This window comes from Hemitrygon akajei, chromosome 7, assembly GCF_048418815.1.
Source record: "Hemitrygon akajei chromosome 7, sHemAka1.3, whole genome shotgun sequence".
Lineage (NCBI taxonomy): Eukaryota > Metazoa > Chordata > Chondrichthyes > Myliobatiformes > Dasyatidae > Hemitrygon > Hemitrygon akajei.
Window position 1 is genome coordinate 179,782,922 of NC_133130.1, and position 21,155 is coordinate 179,804,076.

Here is a 21,155-nt window from a genome sequence, read left to right on the forward strand (position 1 = left end):
TGCTAGATTGTCACCAACATTAGCCATTCTAACCTTTCCTTTACTGGCATTATCATTAATATTGTCACCAGTGACCTATGGCTGTGATAGCTAACCTCACCAACAATTTCTGTTATCTGAAGACTGCCTTTAGGAGGCCTGTACAAGAGAGCATTCATCCAGGATGTGGTAACCTGACTAAACAGAAAACTGGTAGAGCTCGTGTAGGTAGAAAAGCAGCCCTGAAAAATACTATATCAATATAATGGTTTAGGAAGAATTACTGTTCTTGGGTACATGACCAAAGTTTAAAGAAACTTGAAACAACTTAATTGATTTCTCATCAGAGTAGGTACAGAGGAGGCACAAAAGTGGAAATTCATGTTCAGAAATTTCCAGTTTTTGGTTTATCAACCTTGACATCAGTTGTCTTCATTTATCAAGTGATTTTCTCTGCCCAAGCCTACTGAACTGTGCTACCAAAAAACTTCAGAAGTTCTTAAATCTTTAGCAGTACAAGGTAAAGAAAAATCCAGTCCTGAAGAAAGGTCTTGGCCCAATATGTCAGCTGTTTACTCTTTCCCATAGATGCTGTCTGACCTGCTGAGTTCCTCTATAATTTTGTGTACGTTGCTTTGGATTTCCAGCATCTTCAGCCTTCCTCATCTTTAAAAAAAAAATTCTTGCTTCTCTAATCTTTCAGCACAAACTTAGAATGTTTCCCTCTGCTAAAATAGATGGGTCTACACTGCCAGTCTTGGTTTGTTTCGTCGGATTTCCAGAGGTTGCACTGTTCATTGTATTTCTGATTGTAAATATAAAGTGGAGGCAGAAGTTAAAATTTTACTGTTGGTTCTGGTTATTTCCACACCTTAATCTTTATGCCATTTATTTGCCTGCACAAACCTGGGTTATATTCTCATGGAAGAAAAGAAATACAGATTTACACACTGGGATTGCAAAGTCTGCACTTCCAAGAAAAAGACAGCTTTCTTGCAGTCCTGACTTATTTTTTTGTCACCACTAAATCTAATTCCTTCGTTTCGAAATAATTTCTTTCATGGGAATAAAGAGCCCAATTCAGGACAGAAATGGACATCCATCCCACCCCTCCCCATCCTTCCAAAATTACTATCTATATCTGATTGGCTGGATGGCCAGTTGCTTTAAAAATGTTGGTCCCTCCTTTACCCACAACAAGCCTTTACTGTGTGAGCTGTCCTCGGCTCCAGTCTGGTCTTGTCCCCTCTGACTGCAACATTCTATCTGGCTCCCTTCGGCATTCTTCTCATCACTTGACCTCTGCCCCTTGCAACGTCCAGAGTTCCTGCGGAGTGGCAGTGAGGGTCGGCTTATTCAGAGCTGAGACAAAGCACCCACTGTCCGTATCTGTCTGAGATACTCCAGTCACCTGAGAGCTGACTCTGCTAAACAGTGCAACCAGTTTTTAAGACAAGCAGAGAAGCTGGATGATTTTGAAAGCAACGGCACGGAGGAATTTGCTCCGCACCTGGGGCACGGAACCACAATCACAGGTACATTTAAGTAACCAACATCAATAGGTATAAACTAGCAACAAGCTGTAGAGTTTAATCTTTCTTTTAAAAATATTGTAAATGGTTTGTATGTCTCTCATGATATGTTCAACTAGTTTTAAGGGATGTAATCAATATTTATCTAACAAATCAATTTGAAGGCGATATAATTTTACTAAGTCAGCACTGGGAGAGCTGCTTCATTGATGAATAGGAATAAAGGGTGATCTATCTACCCAAGGCTCTCCTAATCATTAGGCCACAAGGGTCTCCTGATTTACTTTATTTTAATTATTTTTAAGTTGCTCTAATCTTCATCTGAAGGTACTGAGTCAACCTTATGTGAGGTGGCATGACTGTCAATGAAAGCCCACTCACTAAGGTCCCAGTTTCCACAATGTCAAACCCTGGCAACACTCAGAAATAAATTTTTACCAGTTGCTTACTGCATTGGATATGAGGGTTGTCTAACGATACGCTGCAGCTCCAGCCGTTCCTTGGATGAATTACAGGTTCGTTCTCAGTGCATTTTAAATGGAAATCAATACAGTTTATAGTAAAAAGGGGGCTCCCTGCTTTATGAGCCGAGTTCATGTACAGCTTCATATTGGATCCATTATGTGACAAATACTGCGCTATTGTTTCGTTATTCTGCCCCTAGTTGCAGTACATTAGGCTTAGTTGTAAGAAATTCAGCAGCTCCAATACTTCCTGTCATCTAATGGAGAAACACTTTCCCACATACAGTACCCACTATTCTTAAAGGAACAGTTGGACCATTGAAGAGCATGATTACTGGGATATATATATTACATAAGAACACTTAAGATCAGGGACAGGCCATGAGGTCCAATTATTCCTCTCTGTCTGATCTCTAAATCTGTGTTCTCCTTTGAATCCAGCTGCTTTTAGAATTTGCTAGCTTATTGCATCACTTTATTATCTGTGTGCAAAATAAAATTCCTCTTCTTAGAGTCATAGATTCATACAGCATAGAAAAGCCCTTAGGCCCATCTAGTCTGTGCCAAACTATTATTCTGAGTCGTCTCATTGACCCACACCCGGACTATAGCCTTCCATACCCCTCCCATCCACGTACCTATCCAACTTTCTCTTACATGTGTTGAAATTGAACCCGCATTCACTACTTCTACTGGCAGCTCATTCCACACTCTCAACACCTGAGTGAAGAAGATTGTCCTCATGTTTCCCTTAAACACTTCACCTTTCACCCTTAGTCCATGACCTCTGGTTGCAGTCTCACACAGCCTCAATGGAAAAAGCCTGCTTGCATTTACCCTATCTACACTCCTTAAAATTTTGTGTATCTCTTGTTCCTTGTTCCAAAATTTACATATTTTAGCTTGAGTCATTTGGTATCAGAATCCTCCATAATCTTTAATGCTCCATTCGGATCACCTCACTTTTCTTCCTTAACCTTGCTTTCTAATGACATTAATATCTAAATCTAGGAATACTTCCATTACTCAGCTCTATGTCCACCAAAGCCAAGCATGTCACTCCTAGTCAAAGATTTCCCAGATCTATTTACAGTACTTAAGGCACACCAGGTGACAACAATTTTCAATGTTTCATATAGCCAACTACTTTGTGAACTTAAACAACTGTTGTCATTCAGTACATACAGTATATATATCCAGATCATGCCTAACCTCAGGGGAATGCCAAAAAGAGAAGGGAGACTGTGAGCCTGATTATATTTTGTTTGCATCAATTTTCAGACAACTGTTTGTGTTTTTTCCCCTGCAAAACAAATGTGACAATACTTTCCCAATGTTTATTTGTGCTGAAATCTATTCAGACAACTTGAGGTCCTGGAATAGAATAAGTTACAAGATACCCTAATAATGGTTTGCAAGATGGCATGAGTGTATTCAATAAAAATCTAACATCTAAGTCAGCCTCAAAGAGCACCACAACCTTGTCGTTGGGTTTGGAGGCTTGCGTGCTTCAATGACCCAGAGATGGTGGCTGGAGTCAGGGCTTTATGCTTTTGCTCTTGGTAGGTTCACCCATGTCAAACAGGTCAAAGGGTAGAGGCCAGACTAAGAGTGGTCCACCAGTCCTCCAGGTTCAGGGGTTCAGCTCAGGGCTAACAACCCTGACTGGTAAAACAAAATTGTTATGGAAACAGCAATTTAAAACCTTTTATATCTGCGTGTGACGGTATTCCTGGGACTTGCATGACTGACAGTAATGAAAATGGAGAGGGAACTACTGACATGACGAAGGAAGCCCTGAACACCACCAGAGATGGAGAACCTTCATTGCTGCCCAAAACACCAGCGGCGTAACGGGCAGTAAATAATCTAAGTCAGACATTAGGACATCCCAAAATTATGATATAGGATGTACGTTCTGAGGGTTGTCTAAAAAGATAAAAATAAAAGGTTTACAGGGAATTTCAGAGCTTTCCAGAGTTTTGCACCCAATTTAGGGAAATAGGGAAATTAGGATCTTGTACCTGAAGACACAATGCCATTAATGAAGCAATTAAGATCATGGATCCCACAGAGTGCCAGTTTGGGAGGATGGAGTAGAGTATCGTCTATATTTCTGACTGGGTCAGAAACTACTTATGTCAGATTTTAATTCATTAGCAAAAGATCTGGAGAGAAGAGAATTCATTTCATTCTGACTTGTCGGGATCCAGTATACTTGTCCAGAAAAGACAATTGGATCTGCTGTCAGGGTCACAGGCAAATTAGATCTGAAATTGGTTCGATAGCAAGAAGTGGAAGGCAATGGTTGGCAGGGTTTTTTGTGACGGTAATGTTGCTTCCAGTATGATTCCAGGAAGCTTAGTACTTGTTCTCATGCTATTGGCAACATATAGTCATAATGTAGGCTGAAATATAGAGGAAGAGCAAAGAATGATTTAAAACAAATAGTCTGTATGTTTGATGATGGTGGGGGGGGTGGTACTTTAAACTGCTGGAGAACATTGGTGGTCTAGTCAGTTGGGCGCAAAAGTGGCAAATGGGATTCAATCTGGAGTTGTCTGAGATGGTGAATTTGCAGAGGGCGCAGCAAGGCAAAGGAATATACAGCATAATAAGTGGAAAGATACTGAGAGGTGTGGATAAACAGAGATACTTTGGAGTAGATGTCCACAGATCCTTCGTTAACAGGACAAATCAATATGATGTTTAAAAAGGCATATTGGATCCTTTCTTTAATGAACTGAGGCAAAGAATACAATGACATGGGAATTAAGCAGATAAACTAATTAGGCCCCAGATCAAATTTCACATATATTTGTAATTACTGCATTATAGAAATTATTTGATTGAGCCAGAGAAGGTGCAAAGGGCCTTTACAAGGATGTTACCAGAACCAGAAAGATGTTTCTTTCATGACCAACAAGTGCAAAATTGGACAGCATAGGGTTCTTCAGAAGGAACAGAGAAATCTAAGGTAGGGAGGTGAGCTTTAATAGAGATTTTCAAAATAATAGAAAGGGCAATATGGAAAGACCTATTTTTCTTATTAGCAGAAAGATCAAAAATCATTGAATACAATTGCTAATAATTGGTGGAAGGATTAGATGGGAAAATATTTTCACCCTTTGGGATGGCAGAAGTCTGCACCCCACTGCCTAAAAAAGATGACTGATATAGAAAGCTTCATCACATTGAATGTGTTCTTGAAGAATCCTGACCCGTGGGAACACAGAACTAGCTCTCAAAGTAGGGATTAGCCTGACTAGCACTTCTCCAATGGTCAATAGACTTGATGGGCTGAATGGCAGTTTTGTGTTGTCTGCTTTCTGCTGAAAAACAGATTTGCAAGCCTGGACCCTGACAGTGGTGCAGCATGGTAGTGTTGTGGTTAGCACTAAACTTTATACAGTACAGACAACCTGGGTTCAATTCCTGCTGCTGCCTGCAAGGAGTTGGAACATTCTCCCCGTGAGCATATGGGTTTCCTCCGGGTGCTCCGGTTTCCTCCCACAGTCCAAAGACGTACCGGTTGGTAGATTAATTGGTCACTATAAATTGTCCCGTGATTAGGCTAGGATTGAATTGGAGGATGCTGGGTGGCATGGCTCAAGGGGCTGGAAAGGCCGATTCCACAATGTATTTCAATAAATAAAAAGAAATAAGTAAGTGACTTCCTGACCAGGAAGTTTCCATGATTCCCTGAAAATGTTGTTTTGCTGGTTATGTGGCCAGAGGTTTGGGGAAAGGTAACAGTAAGGTGGTACCTGAACCATCTGCAATCAGCATTGGTGAAACCCTTCATGCAGGACACCTGCCTATTCCCTTGTGGTTGTGATGCTGTCTGTAATAATTATAGTTTAGCGTCTACAGAGGACCCTCAGGCTTTCATTTCCCCTGATTCATACATTTGTGTAATATGTGTTTAAAAGCAGTCACGCAGCTGCATTAAAATTTTGCAGGAATGAACTTTACATAATAAACATTAAACAGGGGAAATGAAACCTCCTTTTAAATCTTGAGCATTAATGCACAAGTTTACTTATTCAAAGCAATTTCTGACCATTTGAGTTCGGATAAGAACTCTGAATGGAATTTATCCCTGGACTGGTATTGCATAAACAGAAAATGTGGTCATTATCACATTGGTACTTGTGAAATCTATTTATGCACAAATTGACTCTGGTGTTTCTACCTGTGTCTGCACTGCATTACAACTGAAAGCACTTTGCAACATCTTGAACCTGTGAAAGGCACTGTGCAAACAGAAATGCTTTCTTGCTTTTAATTCTATATGTTGCTTTTTTTCTCCATGGCTTTTACAAGCTCTTTCCTAAAAGAGACCAAAGTATGTGCATTTCTGACAAGCCTAACTTCCAGCACAGCACTGTAATATTTTAATTGAATGCCTGTATACTATCGCCACAGCTGGGAAGAGCATTAACTTGCTGTGTGGCATCTTTTGTATATTTTAAGTCAGAGGTGTTGGTGCTGTGTGTAAAGAAATAAAAGCAGTGGGAACGTGCCCCCTCCAAGGGCTCAGAAGTGAGTTCACAGATCTGTACAATTTAGCCTTTGTGGCCTGAAAGCCTCAGTTAGTTTATGGGGCTGTTGTGCCCTTTCTGTTCTGAACTACCCATTGGTTGTCTTGGTAGTTCATTCTGAAAAGATGGATTGCACTGGTGCTGTGTGTCTGAGAGCTCTCATGGCCACCTTATCCTTATGCAGTGAATTTGGCTTCTTCCCCCTTATTTCTCAGTCCTGATGAAGGGGTCTTGGTCTGAATTATATTCCTTCCCATAGATGCTGCCTGACCCGCGGAGCTCCTCCAGCATTTTAAAGTTTTATTTTATTTATGATACTGTGTGGAGCAGGCCCTTCTGGCCTAAGGAGCCACACTGCCCAGTAACCCTAGCCCACTCACAGAACAATTGTACAATGACCAACTAACCTACTAATCGGTATGCATTTGGAATGTGGGAGGAAACTGGGGCAGCAGGAAGAAACCCATGTGCTCACAGGAAGGATGTATGATCTTTCTTACAAAGCGTCGGAACTGAAGTGCAAACTCTGACACCCTGAGCTGTAATAGTGTTGCGCTAACCTCTACACTACATGGCACCCTTGGGTGCGTGGCTCTGGATTTCCAGCATCTGCCGAATCTCTTGTGTTCATTACAGTACTTTTGTCCACTTTTTTTATAAGTAAAATTTATTATTGAAATATCAAATAAAGAAAACATCACTGGAAAATAACCTCCATTGCCTGACAACGAGTGGAAATCCAGAGACTCAAGTTGACTGTGATTCATAAGACATAGGAGAAGATTTGGACATCAGTCTGTTCTGACCTAAAAAGCCTCTGTTCTTCTTGCTGCCCCCTTCTTAATTCTTCGCTCATCATTCCCAGTTCCACAGAGAAGCAGCTGCTCATTTGAATACTTGGAAATTTGGGTCCGAAGTGTCTCAAGATCAGCTACAGTGGTGAAGCGTCCAGCTTCTCACAGGGGACGGCGTTGCAAAAAGCCTGCCTGCCGAATGTGGCTTATATCCAGATCCTTAATGTCAACAGAATTAGAGACCAGGGAGCGAAACTAATGCCATCCAAGTTAAATTTCTGTTCCACAAATGTCAGTTTTGGTATCTCAGCTGCAGTTCAAGTGGGATAACAATGAGATTACTCAGACTGTGTGTAACAAATTACATGTAACAGTGCTCAGTGCCTTGTGTAAGCCTTTGTTTATAAGGATAATGGGACAATGCTTGCATGATCTGCAAGTTGCTGGGTTGGTTTGTTGTAAATGTTAGTCACAGATTAAAGCCAGGATTGCACATGGATCATTTTACATTCAAGCCTCTCCGCGTGGGTGGATATTCCCACACTCGGGTCACTGCAGCCTCAGAGTTATGTAAACGACGGCTTCCCATATTTCCCACAATCGGAGAACAATTTTAACTTCTTATTTATATTTTAGATCCCAGCTGTTTCCAACTTTGCCCCACAGTGGCCACAACAGACTTATCGCCTCATGAGCGGCACTCAGGAGACATTCGATACAACAGCTAACCTAAAAGGCAGGAGCTGGGAACAATCTCAATGAGGAATTCTGGAAGTAGCGCCACATGACCCGTTCTGTCCTGCTCCAGAGAAGAAGAGCATGGATGTTTTCCAGAGCAGGACTAAATCAGTTTCTGTTCATTCTTAGTTGCCAAAACTAGTTGGAGATATTCCTAGAATTTTGATCATATGGTATTCTGATCCCAGTGCTTTCTATTCACAGACTATCAGATCATGTGATGTCTGCAAGTTTCTTTGCATTAACCTTATAAACATTAGTTCAGTATCATTGTAGGTTTCCCACCAGTACTATTAAAGGCAAACTTGACCTGCTATTTCAAAGTTCAATGTATATTTATTATCAAAGTATGTATACTTTATACAAGTTTAAGATTTGTCTCCTTCCTGGCAGCTACAAAACAAAGAAACCCAATAGAACCTATTAAAACAAACCAAGACCATCAAACACCCAATGTACAGAAAAAAACCCAGAAATTGCATAAACAATAAAGTAAGCAGATAGCTTTCAGAACTGAAGCCTCTCAAGATATAATTCAAAATCTTTCCGCTTTTCCCAACAAGTTTTCTACAGTGAATCCTGATCTCCCTGTTTCCCTGTAAATCACCACAGGTACAGTCTTACATCATTGATCCACTGACAGGGTCCCAGGTTGTGAGTACTTGCTGCTCTCCTGGTTCTCTAGCTAATACCTAAGCACTTACCATTCAAAGTTCAAAGTAAATTTATTATCAAAGTACATATATGTCACCATATACAACCCACATTTTCTTGTGGGCATTCACAATAGAACAAAAATACAATAGGATTAATGAAAAACTTCACATAAGCTAAGACTGACAAACAACCAACATGCAAATAAAAAGATACAAATAAATAAATAAATAGTTAGTTAGATAGATAGGTAAATGAATGAATGATTAGTTAATTAAGTAATGCTGAGAATATGAGTCCTTGGAAATGAGTGTATAGGTTGTGGAATCAGTTCAGCATTGAGGTGAGTGAAGTTATTCACGCTGGTTCAGGACCCTGGTGGTTAAAGGGTCTCACATCACCATGTTCCTGAATTTGGTGATGTGAGACCTCAGGCTCCTGAATTTCTTTCCGATGGTAGCAGTGAGAATTCAGTCTCCTTGCCTCTTCCTGCTGGAATCCACAACCTATGGCAGAGAGGGGAGTGATGCCCCAAAGCCAGTAGTTTCCTGTGGTGATGGACAGTGGAGTCACAAAGTTGGAGAGAAGGGGAGGGGGGATGCTCTTTCAGTATCAAATATAAAGAATGAAATGTGCCCAGTATCGTTGACCCATTCTGAAGACTTAAGGAAATCAACAAGGGCAGGGAGCCTGTATTCACTCCCATTTTGCAGAGTTGAGATGAGCTCCCATTTATTCTCAATCAAGTTTATCGTAGCCACACAGCAAGGCAACGGGCATTTCAAAGAAACATAACTCTGAGACCACAATGACCTAAATGTGGGAACTGGTCCCTGTGACCAAGATGCCGTTCCAAGCTGGTCCCATTTGTTTATGTTTAGTTCATATCCTTCTAAATCTTGTAAATCTTTTCTATCTTTTAAATATTGCAATCATACACACCTCTATAACTTTCTCAGGCAGCTTGTTCCACACTGCTTCTATCCCACTGTTAAAGATAACTGAAGAGACTCCTAGTACAATAAGATGAAATCTTGACCTCATAGTCTACCTTTTCATGATCTCCAGTGGGCCGAGGGTTTATCCTTTTACCACCCACTGGATCACTTGGTCTGGTCCGTAATATCAGGATTGGCAGTAAGAAGGCATGGGCAACTGTTCGGAAGCTCAACTCAGACAATGGACCACCACAGAGAATTGCTGCCATAACACCCAATCAGGTTGCCCACCAACTAATACTAAATGGTCGACCAGATAACAAGGAACGGAGGCAAAAGAAAAAGCAACATCAGGAGATGGAGTCAGCTCTCACAAATGGGAATAACAACTTCCCAACTTTCACCCTAGAAGAATTAAAGGATGAAGTATCACAGCTAAAATCCAACAAAGCTGCTGGCATAGATGGGATTCTTAATGAATTCCTTAAACACCTTGGACCTAAAGCACTCCACTGGCTTCTGTCCCTTTTTAACTGTTGCCTAAGATCATTAAAAATACCTAAAAAGTGGAGAAGAGCCAAAGTTGTTGCTGTCCTAAAACCCAATAAAGACGCCAACATTCCTAAAAATTATAGACCGATTCCCTTGCTCTGCACCCTCTATAAACTCTACGAGAGACTCATATGGAAAAGAATATCCTTAGTCGAAGATCTTCTAACACCAGACCAAGTTGGGTTCAGCCAAGGCCGCTCTTGCTGCAGTCAAGTCCTGAACTTAACCCAGTTTATTGAGGATTGCTTTGAAATGCGACAAATTACAGGGGCAGTATTCGTAGGACACTGTGAATCACAGAGGCCTTCTACTGAAATTATCTAAAATGTTAAAGAATGAAACCACTGACAAAGTAATAAGAAACCTCCTAGAAAATCATAGATTTTATGGAGAAATGAATGGAACTAAGAGTAGGTGGTATCCACAAAAGCACGGACTACCACAGGGAGAGAACCTGGCACCTTTACTATTTAATGTTGACACAAATGACCAACCAACCTTTCCTAACACACGCAGGTTTATCTATGCAGATGACCTATGCAGAGCAACACAAACTAACTCCTTCCAGGAAGTTGAAGTACAACTTACAGCAGTCCTCGAAACAATGAAGTAGTATTATGAAAAATGGTCTCTGAACCCAAATCCATCAAAAACTCAAGTGTGTGCATTCCATCTGAGGGATCGAGAAGCAGCTCAGAAACTCAAGATCTTCTGGTGTGCGAAGGAGCTTGAACACCATCCAAGTCCAGTTTACCTGGGAGTGACACTGGATAGGATGCTCTCATTTGCCACCCCCATCCAAAAACTCCAAGGGAAAGTTGGCTCTCTCAATTCTCTCTTGAAAAAATTAGCAGGCACGAAATGGGGAGCCAATGCTCACACACTTACATCAACTGCCCTAGCACTCTGCTATGCACCTACTGTGCACCTGTGTGGGGCAGATCAGCCTATGTGAAGAAAATAGACCCATTGCCTGCCGAATAATCACGGGCACACTGCGTCCCACACCCACTTACATCATTTACAGACTTGCAGGCATTGCTCCCCCAGAGATCCGAAGACAACACTACAACAAAATTTGAAAAAGTTAAACAGAACTCGGATCCACAGCACCCACTACATCATCGTGTGCCAGTTTCCAACCGCCTAAAATCGAGGAAAAGCTTTGCTACAGTGGAGGAACTACTGCACGGAACATCCCCCCAAACATACAAGGTTGACCTCTGGCAACAAACAGGAGCCAGAACCCCACCAAACAATACAGTGCAAAACCCCACAGAAATGTTGCCAGACGGGACACTGCTTGACCGACGGAAGTGGTGCACTCTCAACAGAGCGAGAGTGGAAGTTTGTAGGACGAGAGACAATATGGTGAAGTGGGGTTTAAAGACCAGCAAATCCTGTGAGTGTGGCGAAAGGGTGCAGAACTTTGAACAGGTTCTGCACAACTCCCCGCTCTCACCTGATTTAGCTGACACTGACCAGCTCAACATTAACCAAACAACACTAGAGTGGCTGGCTGTCTGGTGTGACAAGCTATGATGATGATAGTGTACCTCATTATGGCCTTGCCCCCTCACTGTCTGCTTGCACTGCACTTTCTCTGTGATACTTTATTTTGCATCCTGTTATTGCTTTCCCTTCCAGGTGTTCCCAATCCTTTTTATGCCTTGGACCGACACCATTAAGCAAAGGGTCTGTGGACCCCAGGCTGGAAACCCCTTATACAAACCTCAGTGCGCTGTTGTAATGACATGATGGATGGCATACTAAACAACATTTTTCTCTGCACCTCGTTATTGGATTGGAATTAGTCTACATGCGATAATAATAAGCCAAAATACCAATTTGCCCTCAGTGTGAAAAACTTCCCCTAAGGCCCCTTTTAAATCTTTCCCTCTCACCTTTACTCCTTGTCCTTGAGTTTTAGGTTTTTCTACCCTGGGAAAAAGACTGTGATCACCTAATTTATCAGCGCCTTTCAAAACTTTATGTACCTTTAGAAGGTTAACTCTCAACTTCCTACACTCCAGAGAAAACAAGTCCCAGCCTATTCATCCTTAACCTTATCACTCAAGCTCTACAGTCCTGGTGACATCTTTGTGAATGTTTTCTGCACCCTCTCTAACTTAATCACATTCTACAGCTGGGTAACCAGAACTGTGCACAATACCCAGTGTGTTTCTGTTCAAAGCTGCTCCCATTCACATGCACCAGATGGGCTGCCAGTACACTACACTTAATGCATTTTGCAGATTTTACATCCCACCAAGAACTTAGTGGGGTGATTACTTTTAGAAAAGTCTATGGCACTAGCACTCTGGAAGTGTGCAGGCACTTCTCACAATGAAAATATTTTGCCGTTGCTGGGTTGGGAATACTGTTGTCAACATCTTACAAGGATCTAATAATACAAGTTTCTTCAATTTGTTGCCTTCACAGACAACCTGCGCTGCCAATTTCTAAGAATCAGACAACATCCCTCAGCTATGTCCAGTGTTCAAATCTATCCCAGGCGTGACAAATATAGAGGTAAGCAAGTACCAGGGAATGGGGTCAGGATAATTCAGTGTTTTTAAACAACACAAGTTTCTCATAATGAGGCCAAGATGTAATTGTAAATGGTTAATGTACCTAAAATAATGTAAGATAGGATTCAAATCTGAATAAAAGGGCAGTAAATTTAACCTATTTGTGAGACAGAGATTGCATTTTTTAATAATGTGTTTCTTATCTCTAATGACAGAACAGGCAGTGACTAATGAAACACTATATGAAGGCCTTCCTGAAGAAGGTCCCGGCCTGAAACGTTGGCTGTTTATTAATTTCCATAGATGCTGTCCGGCCTGCTGATTTCCTCCAGTATTCTGTGCGTGTTGCTACTTTAGACCGCCAGACATGCATCAGTTAAAAAAAAACAGTAGGTGTACACACACATTTGCAGAAAGGATAATACAATAGATTCCAGTTAATCAGGACCAGTACATTTTGGCCCAATTAAGTGGCTGCCCCAATTGGCTGAACTTCCATGGAAATAGTTAAAAAGGTATAAAAAAGACAAACTGCAATTATATATTCAAATAAAATACAGAACAAATTAGAACATGATCAAAACTACTACAGAACTATAAAACCATGTATTAGTTCATAATTGTTATCAATGGAGGAATTCATCCAGTGCACCTGTATGCTGCCACATTGAGTGTCTGTAAATGAACAAAATCAGCACAGATAATGGACTGCCTTCATACGATGCTATTGACAATTGCACCCTCCGAATCTTCATTTTCATTGTAACATTCAAGATGATTGTGGACACCTTCAAATTCTCCACTGTTCCTAACTTGTTGAAGGAGTGAAATCGTTTAATTTTCCTTCTCAGCCGTTTCTGGCATTTCCAAGCCTCAATTCCTGAAACCGCAGAGAGTAAAACAGTACTGAATTGTCTAACTGCTTATTTCTCAACAACTATCAGTGACCAAAACCACTGCTTTTTGAACACAAAGGGCACACAACTGATGCTATTTAAAAACTGTTCTCTCCAGGCAAAGTGTTGTATCTAGTGGTCACACAAGTGCACATGCCTGATGCTAGTTAGAAACTGTTCATCAACATTCTCCTGTCCCAATTAAATAGCACAATGTCCCAAATAAACAAAGGGAATCCCAGCTGTTTTTTTTAAATTAGTTTTTGTTTTTTGAGTTGTCTCAAATAAGCAGCTGCCCCAATTAACTGGAAACCACTGTATATGGAGGAGGGAGTAGGGTTCAGAATGGAGGAACTTAGGAAATAGGATTATTCAAGAACACGAAGAAATACGATATCTTGTTCACATGATGCAAAGAGGGTTTCAAAAGGAATTCCAGGGACAAGTAAAGGAAATGGATTTTAACTATAATAAGCCAACATGACCAAGGTAGGCTTGGGATTCAGTTCCATGAGGTGAAAATAAGTTATGGCTCAACATCAGTCTTAAAATTTCCTTTCACCGTACTTTGTCAGTGGTGTCTACCTACCTTTGGCATTGTGCTTGCACCAGTTGGGAAGGGTAAATCACTGAAGGGACCTAAAATGGGTGTTAAATATGTAGAACTATTGCTCATTCCAATGCTTTGCCAAGGATGACTGAAAAATGAGGCATCACTATTGTGTGGGAGGCAATGCCATTGAGCTGGACCCAAGAAGGATTCACTTTCTACTCCTGTGATCAGCTGAGCTGTGTACAAAATCTCTGCAGTTCCTTGTGGTCACGGACAGAGTAGTTGCTGTACAAAGCCATGATGTGTCCGGATAGGATGCTTTCTCTGGTGCATCAATTAAAATTGGTGAGGGAATATGCCAAATTTCTTTAGCCTCCTAAGTAGAGGTGCTGGTGAGCTCTCTTGACTTTGGTGTTAATGTGATTGGATCAGGACAGGCTACTGGTGATGTTCACTCCAGGGGACCTGAAACTCAACCCTATGCAATGTGCTGGCATTGGAAAGAGTCCAGAGGAGGATCACAAAAATGATCCCGGGAATGAAAGGTTTAACTCAGGAGAGGCATTTGACAGCTCTGGTCCTGTACTTGCTGAAGTTTAGAAGAATGAAGAGGAATCTCATTGAAACCTATCGAATATTGAAAGGCCTAGATAGAGTGGATGTGGAGAGGATGCTTCCTATAATGGGGGAGTCTTGGGCCAGAGGGCAATGCTTCAGAATACAGGAACGTCCATTTAAACTGGAGATGAGGAGGAATTTCTTTATCCAGAGGGTGATGAATCTGTAGAATTCTTTGCTATAGACAGCTGTGGAGGCCAAGTTATTGGGTATATTTAGAGCAGAGGTTGATAGATTCTTGGTTAGTCAGGATGTCAAAGGTTACAGGGAGAAGGCAGGAAAATGGGGTCGAGAGGGATAATAAATCAGCCATGATGGAATGGGGAAGCAGACTTGATGGGCTGAATGGCCTAATTCTGCTCCTATATCTTATGGTCCTTCAACTTCAGTGTAATTTGTTGTCACAACACTATGTCATGAGGCTCTCTACCTCCTTTCTGGACTCTGACTCATCATTATTTGAGATATACCCCACTATGGTAGTATCATCTGCAAACTTGTAGATCAAATTCAAGCAAAATTTGACCACACAGTTATAAGTGTACAGGGAGTAGGAGGGCTGAGGAAGCAACCATGTACAGTACCATTGTTGAGGATAATCGTGATTACTGATTGCAGTCTGTTGGTCACAAAGTCAAGGATCCAATTGCAAAGGAAATTTTTGAATTCCAGGTTTAGGAATTTGGAGATGAGTTTGCTTGGAATTATATTACTGAGGGCAGAGCTGTAGATGTCTTATCTGTTTAGATAGTCCAGAGATGAGCGAAGAGCCGGGGAAACTGCATTCACTGTAGACCTTTATCGGTCGTAGTGAATTGCAGTAGGCTGAAGAGGCTGGAGTTAATCTGTGCCTTGACCAGCCTCCTGAAGCACTTCATGATGGATGTCAGAGCCACCAGGCAGTAATCATTAAGCCATGTTACCTTGTTTTGCTTAGGTACAGGGATGATAGAGTCCTTCTTAAAGCAGGTGGGAATCTTGGATTGAAGCAGGGAGAGGTTAAAATATCTGCAAATACTCCCACCAACTATTCTGCACAGGATCTAAGAACACCGCCGGGGCAACATCTAGGCCAATTGCTTTCCGCAGGTTCCTGCTCGGGAAGACTGATCATACATCCGCGATGATCACTGTGCATTAATAAGCACAATTTAGCTGTCAAGTTTCCTGTGTTACAACAATACTATCATCAAACAAATAACTGTTTAAATTCAAGAGAATCTGCAGATACTGGAAAACTTGAGCAACATGCACAAAATGCTGGAGGAACTCAGCAAGTCAGGCAGTATCTAATGGGGAGAATAAACCAGTCAGCATTTTGGGCCTAGACACTTCATCCAGTCTCAATGAAGGGTCTTGGTCCAAAACATCGATTGTTTATTCCCCCCTATAGATGCCGCCTGATTTGCTGAATTCTTCCAGCATTTTGTGCTTGTTGCTCGGTTTAAACTGTTTTGGAAATTCCAAGTTCCTGAGAGGTTTTTATAAAATTAAGTCTTCTCTTCTGCAAGCTATCCACTTGTGCTTTGGCTTCTGCTTGCTTTAAAAGAATGCCCAGCCATGCACAGAGGTGACAGGCAGGAGCTCACCTGACCTGCTCTTAGCAGAGAGGAGACCCATAAACCGACACAATGACAATTACATCTGTCATGTAGACAGTTTACCGAGCACTCATTCAAGAGCTTTGATGAAGATTTAAAGGGCTATGTGTAACTTGAATAAAGTGCAAACTTTCACACGGGGACACACTCCTGCCACTGGAACAGAGACCTGGAAACAAGGGATGGGGGTGGAAAGGGAATATTGGAGGTGACGGTGGTGGTTGGAGGGAAGTATTTAACTAAGCAAGGAGACAGATGATATACAGTACAAAAGTTTATTTAATTAAGGTATTAAGTTGTAACTCATGCAGGTTGGTTTGAGTGGAAAGTGTGCCAAATTGATATTGACGATGATAGATAGAACAGATGCTACAACACATGTTTTTTCTCTACCTCTGTGCAGTATTTTTAGTTCTCCACCCATTAGCACTTTTCAGAAAGAATAGAAGCAACTTTGGATTTTCATAGCAAAGTATCAAATTTTCACTGTTTTATGATCACTGGTTTAATGGTAAACCATATTCTCTCACTTTACCATATTTACTGCACCATCTGGGCCATCCTCTCTTCTTACTCCTGTCATTGGGCAGGAGGTACAGGAGCCTTAGGTCCCACAGCACCAGGTTCAGAAACAGTTACTACCCTACACCACTGGCCTAGACAACTTCACTCAGCACAACTCTGAAATGATTCTACACCTACAGATGCACCTTCAAGGACTCTACAACTTAAGTACTCAGTACTTTTTATTTACACAATTAGTCTTCTTTTGCACATTGGTTGTTTGACATTTATGTATATTTTTGTGTAAATTTTATTTATTTTTCTGTACAACCTGCAAGAAAATGAATCTCAAGGTGCGTAGTAACATTTACGCTCAGTGGCCACTTTAACGCAAATATCTAATCAGCCAATCAGGTGGCAGCAACTCAATGCATAAAAGCATGCAGACATGGTCCAGAGGTTCAGTTGTTCAGACCAAACATCAGAATGGGGAAGAAATGTGATCTAAGTGACTTTGACCATGGAATGATTGTTGGTGCCAGACAGTATGGTTTGCGTGTCTCAGAAACTGCTGATCTCCTGGGATCTTTACACACAACTGACTCTAGAGCTGGGGTTCCCAACCTTTTTATGCCATGGACCCCTACCATTAACTGAGGAACCCCACTCTAGAGTTTATAGAGAATGGTGCGAAAAACAAAAAAAAAATCCAGTGAGCAATTCTGTGGATGAAATTTTTGGTTTGAATTGTTGTTCACTTCAATTATTTGCACGATTTGTGTTTTTTCTTCCTCCTCTTGCGTATCAACTGTTGGTCTTTTATCTTTACTTTTTTTTTTAATTGGGTTCTTTCGGGTTTCTTGCTTTGTCGCTACCTGTGAGCAAACAAATCTCAAGGTTGATAATAATTGTACTTTGTATCTTTGAAAATGCCTTGTTAATGAAAGAGGTCAGAGGAGAAAGGCCAGACTAGTTCAAGTTGACTGTAAGACAACATTAACTCAAATAACCACTTGCTGCAACAGTGGCGTGTGGATGAGCATCTCTGAATGCCCAATGCATCAGACCTAGAAGTGGTTGGGGCAACAGCAGCAGAAGACCATGAATATACACACAATAGCCAGTTTATTGGGTACAGGAGATATCTAATAGAGTGGCTAGCGAGTATATAATTTGTTAATAAATTTACTTTGACTTTGATATTTTGTGTTTAAGTGAAGCAGGATTTCTCACCACAGTTAGATCCCATAAACAGCTAATGTTCAGGATTGTGCTACCGGCAATGCAATTGAAGCAGCAAAGATGGTCAAAACCTCTCGAGCATTCCCGATATTCTTGACATACTGCTTGCAGTTTTGAACAGACGGATGGGGTCATCAAACTAAAGACTCACTCACAATGTAGCCAGCTCAGACAATGCACTTTTCTCTCAGTATTACCCTAGCTCAGAGATCCCTACACCATGCTCTGTTTCACTTTAGAGATTTGGTTTGTTCTCCATTCCAAAAATAAAAGGAGGATGAAAGTTATTTACCTTCCAATTTTACCTTGCACTTCTGTGCCGTACGGTGACCATACAATGGTAAATCTAAAATTCTAAATTATATAATCAAACCAGGGGTGTGCATATAAACTCACAGTGTTCCAATTCAGAGGTGAAAATGTCACAAACCAGCCAAACTGTAACTGTTTAATGACGTGCTGAGTCATACAAACCAGCCAGGTCTGATTTAGCTCCTGCGTACAAATAAACGTCTGGTCATACTTGAGGTCACGGCAGAAAGAATTAAAGAGTGCTGTTGCCAGGTATGTGTGAGGGAGAATACGTTACAGATGTGTTGGGAAATAAAGGGCTCACCCATCAGTGGATCCAATAGCCTCTTTGTGTCCCATAAGGTTACAGATGGTTTCTCCACCCCAGAGCGAGTGAGAGGTTTTCCAGTTCGAACACTGAGCTGCGACTCTCTGTTGGAAATCAGTGGAATGCGTGCTGACCACCCATTCCTTTATAGCCAGACAGTATTTGTTGCAACACCACTCAACAGAATACTGGAGGAAGACCAGCATTTATGGAATTCTGTCCCAGTTTCTTTAGAAGAGAACAAATACTGGAGAATGGACAAATCCTACCCGTGGACCTACTTACACAGAGAGAGGAAGAGGGTGTAGGAGGGGTGTAATGAAAGGAAAAGGTGAGGGTTTACAACTTCCAGATTTAATCGCCATTTAATTATGATCACTTTCTCTACGGGTCGTAGTGTTTTTACGAGATAGGTTATTGTAGAGATAAAAATCCCTGTAAGAAATGGCACAATTTTTAGCAACACTCTTCATCTGTCGGGATACAATTCATTGGCTAATAAAGCAGAGAGCAAATGAAACTGCGCAGACCTGGAGCACTGGCTAAAGTAAACCTTCCGATGGAAAATGCTCATTCTTTCCTTTCCTTTGTTTCTGCAGCATTTAGACGTTCACGTGTTCTTGATTAGTTCCAGCCACAGGGCGCTGTCCTTTGACAGGCTTGCCAAGCGCTGTAATGAAACACAGAAACTTTTAACTGGGCTTTGTCATCTCCTCACAACCAGTACACAACGTGCCATATCATTGTTTAAAAGGAATAGAAATGGAGAGGGCTTTTAAATTTCAGATGGCAATTTGTATTTGGTACCACAATAAGCCATCTGGGCTGGGGTAGTAGTAATTGGAGAGAGCAAGAAAGGGAGGGGGTAGTTAGTGAGCATGTTTCCAACTCCTTATCCTTATTCAGCCACCCTTCTAAAGTGGTGCAGTGTGCAAAGGGAGGATTATTGTCCAGGTCAGGGCAAGGCCTTCAGGAAATTGTCATCCAAAGCAACCTACTTGTTTCACTCACATATCTCTGCCTTCTGCATGTAATCGTGCAGAAATCATGTGCTAGTTCCAAAGATGTGCTGAAACTCAAACTTCGCCACGTAACCTACCGTTGGAGTGGGTGGTCTTTTTGAAAATCACTGCTTCAAATCGAGCAGATCCCCCCCCCCCAACCCCTTGAGTGATGGGGGGATGATTTCAGAGATTACCGTGTATCCGATGCATTAATGAGCCCTTGGAGATGGCATTGTCAACATTCAGATCCCAACCAAAACTGTGAAGTTGATTTAAAAGGTCCTTTAAATTTCATTCACCAAATTAAGGCCTGCTCCTGCATTCAAGGCCTGGGTTGCCAGAGCAACAGAAATTCCATGTGACACCCTGATTGATGTCATTCCAAAGGCTTCTGCACTGAGGACAGTTCCAAAATTTCTCAAAATAGTGCCTACAGAGTTGATGGAGATCATTGTTAGCAATTACTGTTTAGAAATAAAATTATCACAAAGCTCTTGGAAATTTATATTGCTCAAAAAACCTACAGGTCCAATGTTTCAGATTTAGGAGTTTTTCACTGTGTGGTTACATTATCCAAAAGACATCCCTCCCACTCCCCGCCCCTCGCAAGCTCAAACAAGAAAATATTATTTGGGTGACTGTGGAATTAGATTTCAGACAGATTGAAATCTTGAAAGCTTTTCCAACGGCACCCATCCAATAGGTGTAAAACCATAGACTTGACAATTCAGTCAATATAGTTGAAGAAGCTTTAAGAACATGAACTGACCATGTAGAATTAGATCCATAATGGCCTTCAAGGGTAAACACAATAGTGTCATGTCCTTCAGAGATTGGGAAGCAGAACTATGTTGATCCATATCCCAATAAAGAACACCAACTTGCATTATGAAAGGATGCTTGCATTTATGTAGCACCTTTCACATACTCAGGGGATCCCACTTAACCTATGACCTCCATCCAATGAAAAACTTCTGTTTACTGTTGTAGAATGCAAATACTTATCACTTAAGAAGAATTCTTAGGGCCCTATATCGGGTGATTAATGAACAAAATTTGACTCTTATGTCTAAGAATATTAGGACAGTCGACCTTAAGCTTCTGGTTTCAATAAGGCAGACAACTTTTGGGAGGAAATTGTAGATCAGCAGCTGCAGGCAGGGCTGCTAGTGGTGGAGGTCAGAAGTGGAGAAGCACAGAAAAACAAACGGGGGGGGTGTTAGAGGAGAAAGGGCAAAAGCAGAACGTACAAGGAGTGTCTCCAATGACAGCAGAATGCACTGATATGTTTGAGATTATTGTCTCTGGAGATCTATTGACCAGTTCTGCAGAGCCTTCCCAAAACTATGTTGAAAAACTGCAGTTCTGCTACTCAAGAGATCAATTGATGCT

The 21,155-nt window shown here is 41.4% G+C and overlaps 1 protein-coding gene across 1 annotated transcript in view; it reads left to right on the plus strand.

Annotated features, from left to right (window-relative positions):
• Window positions 1–1,312: 1,312 nt before the first annotated feature.
• LOC140731238 (SH2 domain-containing protein 3C-like) overlaps window positions 1,313–21,155 on the plus strand; it is a 203,935-nt gene continuing 184,092 nt past the window's right edge. Inside the window, exons 1-2 of the mRNA XM_073052766.1 lie at window positions 1,313–1,514; window positions 12,638–12,727. Coding sequence (XP_072908867.1) covers window positions 12,685–12,727 — 43 coding nt within the window. The 5' untranslated portion in view covers window positions 1,313–1,514; window positions 12,638–12,684. The remainder of the gene's footprint in view (window positions 1,515–12,637; window positions 12,728–21,155) is intronic.